This window comes from Oncorhynchus gorbuscha, linkage group LG11 (genome assembly GCF_021184085.1).
Source record: "Oncorhynchus gorbuscha isolate QuinsamMale2020 ecotype Even-year linkage group LG11, OgorEven_v1.0, whole genome shotgun sequence".
NCBI classification, from domain to species: Eukaryota; Metazoa; Chordata; class Actinopteri; order Salmoniformes; family Salmonidae; genus Oncorhynchus; species Oncorhynchus gorbuscha.
Genome location: NC_060183.1, coordinates 41,031,029 through 41,038,528, shown reverse-complemented (window position 1 = coordinate 41,038,528; position 7,500 = coordinate 41,031,029). Strand labels below are relative to the sequence as shown.

Genomic DNA, 7,500 nt, shown 5'->3' with positions numbered 1-7,500 from the left:
CAAGGCTTTACTAAACACTGTTAACCCTTTCAGGCCTTTCCCTTATCCCCTCCACACCAAGGCTTTACTAAACACTGTTAACCCTTTCAGGCCTTTCCCTTATCCCCTCCACACCAAGGCTTTACTAAACACTGTTAACCCTTTCAGGCCTTTCCCTTATCCCCTCCACACCAAGGCTTTTAAAACCATTTGTATGTCCCCAAATAATGTTCAGCCAGTCCATAACAGTACATAACAGTACATGGCCAAACCATTTGTGTATGAACCTCGCGTTGTGAACGGGGCATTGTCATGATAAAACAGAAAAGGACCTTCCCCAAACTGTTGCCACAAAGTTGGAAGCACAGAATCGTCTAGAATGTCATTGTATGCTGTAGCGTTAAGATTTCCCTTCACTGGAACTAAGGCGCTTAGCCCAACCATGAAAAACAGCCCCAGACCATTATTCCTCCTCCACCAAACTTTACAGTCGGCACTTTGCATTCAGGCAGGTAGCATTCTCCTGGTGTCCACCAGACCCAGATGAGTCTGTCAGACTGCCAGGCGGTGAAGCGATTGATCACAATGTGTTTCCACTGTTCTAGAGTTCAATTACGACAAGCTTTACTCCACTCCAGCCAACCCTTGGCATTGCACATGGTGATATTAGGCTTGTGTGCGGCTGCTCGGCCATGGAAACACATTTCATGAAGCTCCCGACAAACAGTTCTTGTGCTGACGCGCTCCACGCTAATCGCTTCAGATTTCGCCGGTCCCATTCTGTGAGCTTGTGTGGCTAACGACTTTGCGGCTGAGCCGTCGTTGCTTCTAGACGTTTGCACTTCACAATAACAGCACTTACAGTTGGCCGTTGGCAGTTCTAGCAGGGCAGACATTTGACCAACTGACTTGTTTGGAAAGGTGCCATCCTATGACGATGCCACGTTGAGTCACTGTGCTCTTCAGTAAGGCCATTCTACCTGCCACTGTTTGTCTATGGAGATTGCACGGCGGTGTGCTCGATTTTATACACCTGTCAATAGCGGCTGTGGCTGAAATAGCCGAATCCACTAATTTGAAGGGGTGTCCACCTACTTTTGGCCATGTCGTGCATATTCCTACACAGAGAGAGTCTACTATTCTCGAAGAAGTACCAGAGCTTTGGGTCGGGTTGCCAAATCTGTCTGTGTGTAGCTACGCTTCCCTCTACAGACACCCTGTACTGTATCTCTACATATTTGCTCATGCTAATGACAGTGTCCGCATACCTCCTGAATATACATGTAAATAATGATGATGTATTGGTCTACGGTTCATAGAGATGGCCATTTCCTTTATTATGTCTCGTGTCTGCTTCTGTTGTGGGGCAGTTGTAAAAATAGTCCCTGCAAGGAGAGGATGTATGAAGGAATTAAAAAAATACAAAATGTTGCGACACGGTTTCAGGACGGCTGATTTATTTCCAGAGTAGGGTAAAATGTCATAACGCCAGCCTTAGAAAAACAGGCCAGGGCCTTGCGATGTGGTTGGTTTGTTATATACATTACATACTGATTTGTGCTTTTGGACGGTCAGGAAAAGTAAGCCTCGGCTTCCTGCCGTAACGCAAGCTTTTCTTTCGTTACGGTATTCCGACAGACAATGTTTTGGGGAGAAAAAAAATGTGAATTGTTCAAATGATTTATATGCAGCCAGTCCAGTGTTCAGTCAGAAATGAATAGTTGGGCAGCAGAAGGCAGCCTTTCTTTCTGTTAAGGAGGTTTAGGGGGAGGGGTTGAACCTCTTCTCTCTCTCTCTCTCTCTCTCTCTCTCTCTCTCTCTCTCTCTCTCTCTCTCTCTCTCTCTCTCTCTCTCTCTCTCTCTCTCTGTCTCTCTCTCTCTCTGTCTTTATCTCTCTCTCTCTCTTTCTCTCTCTCTCTCTCTCTCTCTCTGTCTCTATCTTCCTCTCCCGCTCTCCTTTTTCACTCTCTGAATTGAGTGTGGGTTGAACCTCTTTTCTCTCTCTCTCTGACTCTCTCTCTCTCTCTCTCTGTCTCTCTCTCTCTCTCTCTCTCTCTCTCTCTCTCTCTCTCTCGCTCTCTCTCTCTCTCTCTCTCTTTCTCCCTGTCTCATTGAGATCGTCTTTGGCCCTCTCTCTCCCTCCTTCCGGATCTGTAGCTGGTGATTGATTGACAGGCAGGCAGCATCAGGGTGTCTTCCTCTCCCACTCTCCTTTTTCACTCTCTTTCTCCCTGTCTCATTGAGATCGTAGAGAGTTTGGCCCTGGTCTCTCCCCACCTTCCGGATCTGTAGCTGGTGATTGATTGACAGGCAGGCAGCATCAGGGTGGTGGTTAAAACCCTCTGGTTCCTTCAGCTCTCCAGACAGAGACTGACCCCTGACCTCTAGTCCCATCTACAACAGATGTTACAGAGCCCTCTCTAACCATCCCATAGCCTCTCTACCTCTCTCTAACCATCCTATAGTCTCTCTACCTCTCTCTAACCATCCCATAGCCTCTAACCATCCTATAGTCTCTCTCTCTAACCATCTCATAGCCTCTCTACCTCTCTCTAACCATCCCATAGACTATCTACCTCTCTCTAACCATCCTATAGTCTCTCTACCTCTCTCTAACCATCCCATAGCCTCTCTACCTCTCTCTAACCATCCCATAGCCTCTCTACCTCTCTCTAACCATCCCATAGTCTCTCTACCTCTCTCTAACCATCCCATAGTCTCTCTACCTCTCTCTAACCATCCCATAGTCTCTCTACCTCTTTCTAACCATCCCATAGCCTCTCTACCTCTCTCTAACCATCTCATAGCCTCTCTACCTCTCTCTAACCATCCCATAGCCTCTCTACCTCTCTCTAACCATCGCATGGCCTTTCTACCTCTCTAACCATCTCATAGCCTCTCTACCTCTCTCTAACCATCTCATAGCCTCTCTACCTCTCTCTAACCATCCCATAGCCTCTCTACCTCTCGCTAACCATCTCATAGCCTCTCTACCTCTCTCTAACCATCTCATAGCCTCTCTACCTCTCTGTAACCATCTCATAGCCTCTCTACCTCTCGCTAACCATCTCATAGCCTCTCTACCTCTCTCTAACCATCTCATAGCCTCTCTACCTCTCTCTAACCATCCCATAGCCTCTCTACCTCTCTCTAACCATCGCATGGCCTTTCTACCTCTCTAACCATCTCATAGCCTCTCTACCTGTCTCTAACCATCCCATAGCCTCTCTACCTCTCTCTAACCATCGCATGGCCTTTCTACCTCTCTAACCATCTCATAGCCTCTCTACCTCTCTCTAACCATCTCATAGCCTCTCTACCTCTCTCTAACCATCCCATAGCCTCTCTACCTCTCTCTAACCATCTCATAGCCTCTCTACCTCTCTCTAACCATCCCATAGCCTCTCTACCTCTCGCTAACCATCTCATAGCCTCTCTACCTCTCTCTAACCATCTCATAGCCTCTCTACCTCTCTCTAACCATCCCATAGCCTCTCTACCTCTCTCTAACCATCCCATAGCCTCTCTACCTCTCTCTAACCATCCCATAGCCTCTCTACCTCTCTCTAACCATCTCATAGCCTCTCTACCTCTCTCTAACCATCCCATAGCCTCTCTACCTCTCTGTAACCATCCCATAGCCTCTCTACCTCTCTCTAACTATCCCATAGCCTCTCTACCTCTCTCTAACCATCCCATAGCCTCTCTACCTCTCTCTAACCATCCCATAGCCTCTCTACCTCTCTCTAACATCCCATAGCCTCTCTATCTCTCTCTAACCATCCCATAGCCTCTCTACCTCTCTCTAACATCCCATAGCCTCTCTATCTCTCTCTAACCATCCCATAGCCTCTCTACCTCTCTCTCACCCTCTCAAAGCCTAGAGATGAGGTATAAAATAGTGTAAAGGTAGAGATTCATTCTTTCAGAGGTACCTAAACGTTTCAGCCAAACCCCAAGGAAGAATCTGTTTGACTGATTCCCGCACATCACCCACAGTATTTGAATCTATCTGACTGATTCACACACATCACCCGCAGTATTAGAATCTATCTGACTGATTCACACACATCACCCGTAGTATTTGAATCCATCTGACTGATTCACACACATCACCCACAGTATTTGAATCTATCTGACTGATTCACACACATCACCCGTAGTATTAGAATCTATGACTGATTCACATACATCACCCACAGTATTTGAATCTATCTGACTGATTCACACACATCACCCGCAGTATTAGCATCTATCTGACTGATTCACACACATCACCCATAGTATTAGAATCTATCTGACTGATTCACACACATCACCTGTAGTATTAGAATCTATGACTTATTCACACACATCACCCGTAGTATTAGAATCTATCTGACTGATTCACACACATCACCCGTAGTATTAGAATCTATGACTGATTCACACACATCACCCGTAGTATTAGAATCTATCTGACTGATTCACACACATCACCCGCAGTAGATATCTCCCTCCATGACACCACCAATCTCCCTTTGAATGGGATGTTAAGCCAATCTGGGTAGAAGCTGTCCTTAGGCACAGATCTAGGATCAGTTGATCCTCCCCCACTCCTTACCTTAACCTGCAACTGGCCTTAGATCACTGTCTTGATTCCATCTTACTCCGTGTTTTACCTGCCCTCCTCTCTGTCCTCCATTTTGTGTCTTACAGTTTCGGGATGAACCATGATGGAATAGGAAACTCATGTGGGACTAAAGGCCATGAGGCAGCCAAGCTGATGGCGGCCCACATCACAGCTAACACCAACCCCTTCTCCTGGTCGGCCTGCAGTAAGGACTATATCACCAGCTTCCTCGAGTAAGTGGAAAATGGGCACCGCCTATCTCAGCTTATTCCCAGTTAAAACCACCTATTGAAACTCTTGTACATATCCTGAACTAACCAGAAACGTCCTCAGTAGGTAAAAAGACACGGATAGCCTTCCAGCCGTCTAAACATTGAGCCGGGGATTTAGGACAGACACAAAAATCCTACTCTCGTCCTCCTCTTCAGAATCGCCTGTCTCTCCGTGCTTTGAATAACAGATAGGTTTGTTTTCTGTAAAGAAGGATATTCTTCATTTATTTCAAATAGTGTCCCTCAGAACCGGCAGATAATAACAGATAGAGTCTGGGTTTAGAAGTATTAAACAAATACTCTCGTCAGACAGCGTCCATAGAAAACAAAGCAGCTTGGCCTTGAAGGCCCTCAACTTCTTAACCCAACGAATGGTTTTCAGCGTGCGTGCGTGCATGTCGGGAGAACGGTGGCCCTGGTTGTCAGAGCATGTTCTCTGGTGAAAGCCTTCCCGAGCCAGGAGAGACGAGGAGAGGAGAGACGAGGAGAGGAGAGGGGAGGGGAGGAGAGGCGAGGAGAGACGAGGAGAGGAGAGACGAGGAGAGGAGAGGGGAGGGGAGGGGAGGCGAGGAGAGACGAGGAGAGGAGAGACGAGGAGAGGAGAGGAGAGGGGGGAGGGGAGGAGAGGAGAGACGAGGAGAGGAGAGATGAGGAGAGGAGAGACGAGGAGAGGAGAGACGAGGAGAGGAGTGGAGAGATGAGGAGAGGAGAGACGAGGAGAGGAGAAGGGAGGAGAGGAGAGACGAGGAGAGGAGAGGAGTGGAGAGACGAGGAGAGGAGAGGAGAGGCAAGGAGAGGAGAGGAGAGACGAGGAGAGACGAGGAGAGGAGAGGCGAGGAGAGAGAGGAGGAGAGGAGAGGAGAGGAGAGGAGAGACGAGGAGAGGAGAGACGAGGAGAGGCGAGGAGAGACGAGGAGAGGAGAGGAGAGACGAGGAGAGACGAGGAGAGACGAGGAAAGACATTAGCTAGCAGCACCAAGTAGCATTGGCACATAGACGTAGACATTGCACGTACCAACTTCTCACAGTGACACACAGCCTCGCTACGGTTTCTGGACATCCTCACGCTGGCCGTCTTTTCTCACGGTTGGATCACCTGAGAGTCTTTTCAGACTCTGTGCAGAGAGGCTGAATATTTTTGCTCACATTGGCGTGACCCCCCCCCCCCCCCCGTTTTGTGCTGTCCCCCTTTCCTTCTCCTCCTCTGAAATTCTGTTGTGGGTGAATTCGTCTTTGTGTCTCTTCCACTCTGCCTTGTCATTTGTGATGTCTTGCTTTTTGTCCTGGGAGGTTTGCCTGTGAACTAGACGTTACCCTCCCTGCGTTCTCTCCCTCCGGCAGTCTTTTGGATACGTTTCTTCTCTCCAAGTAAACAACTTTGGCTGCGGCCTTGGCTTCTATACTGGGTTGCTGGTGCAATATGTGGCTGGTCGTTTGGGTTCTAAAGAATGGTTTATGAATGCAGACATAGTTCAGACACAGTTTACTCTGCGTGGTCCTCTTGCCAGTATGCCATAAATCAATAGTTCTGTAACTTTTAGCCTAGTTATTTTCACAATAGATATATACGACATGGAGTCCACTCCAACGTGGCCACCGGCCAAGAATTGTGCACTTTTCTATTGAAGCAATATCTAGGCCTCGATTCAATCCGGACGTCAGTCATAATCCGATTGAGCCGACATGTGCAGTGTTTAGTGTGAATGCAGAACCTTTGTAGCCGAAAACGGGTGATCAGGTTGAATCTCGACCCCAAGTCTTAAAATCATACGATTTCAATGTTTATTTAATCTCGTTAATATCTGGTCTTAACGCGGCTGACCAAGGCGGGGGTTTAGGATCCGGCGATGCTTCCTCTTCTGATTTGAAGAGATTTCCTCTCTGACAGTGTAATGAACTTGGCTTTTCCCAGAGGACAGGAAGCTGCTTCGACTCTGTCAAATAATACTTTTCTATATTTAAACATCAGACTATTTGATCTCTCCCCGAAGCAATAAACGGCGGAGTCTGCCCCAGACCTGGTTTGCCGGGGTGTGGGTTGATGTAGTGGGCCGGGAGGGTAGGTCTTAGGGGAGCTCAGCTGACCAGAGCTAGGCTCCTCTCCAAGGAAAAGGATTATTCCACTGCAGAGGAAGAGAGAGAGAGAGAGAGAGAGAGAGAGAGAGAGAGAGAGAGAGAGAGAGAGAGAGAGAGAGAGAGAGAGAGAGAGAGAGAGAGAAGGGGAGGGAGAAAGAGAAAGGAGGGGAAAAGAGAGAGGGAGAAAGAAAGAGGGAGATAGAGAGAGAGAGAGAGGGGGAGTAAGAGAAAGGAGGGGAAAAGAGAGAGGGAGAAAGGAAGAGGGAGTTAGAGAGAAAGAGTAAAAGGGTCAATTGAAGAGGTGAAATGTTATACTACCCAGGGCCTGAGCTCCAGTGTTTTTCCTCTCCTCTCCGGTTGGTGGACATGCTTTAGCTGAGTTGAGTGTAGTTTCCTATTAGATGTGCTGTCTGATCATCTGGTGGGGGGCCAAAGGCTCCTGGCTGCCTCTGGCCAAATTACAAAGTACAGAGGAGATTATTTAACTTTGATTGTGGTGTTTTTGCGTTTTTAAATAATTTGATAGCTCACTTCAGTGTGTAGCTCCTACTGATGAGCAAG

At 47.7% G+C, this 7,500-nt stretch overlaps 1 protein-coding gene across 3 annotated transcripts in view; it reads left to right on the top strand.

The window, feature by feature from the left end:
* adamts6 (ADAM metallopeptidase with thrombospondin type 1 motif, 6) overlaps positions 1–7,500 on the top strand; it is a 125,802-nt gene that overhangs the window by 46,571 nt on the left and 71,731 nt on the right. For all 3 annotated transcript variants that reach the window (XM_046369618.1, XM_046369619.1, XM_046369617.1), the window contains exon 10: positions 4,678–4,824. In XM_046369618.1, coding sequence (XP_046225574.1) covers positions 4,678–4,824 — 147 coding nt within the window. The remainder of the gene's footprint in view (positions 1–4,677; positions 4,825–7,500) is intronic.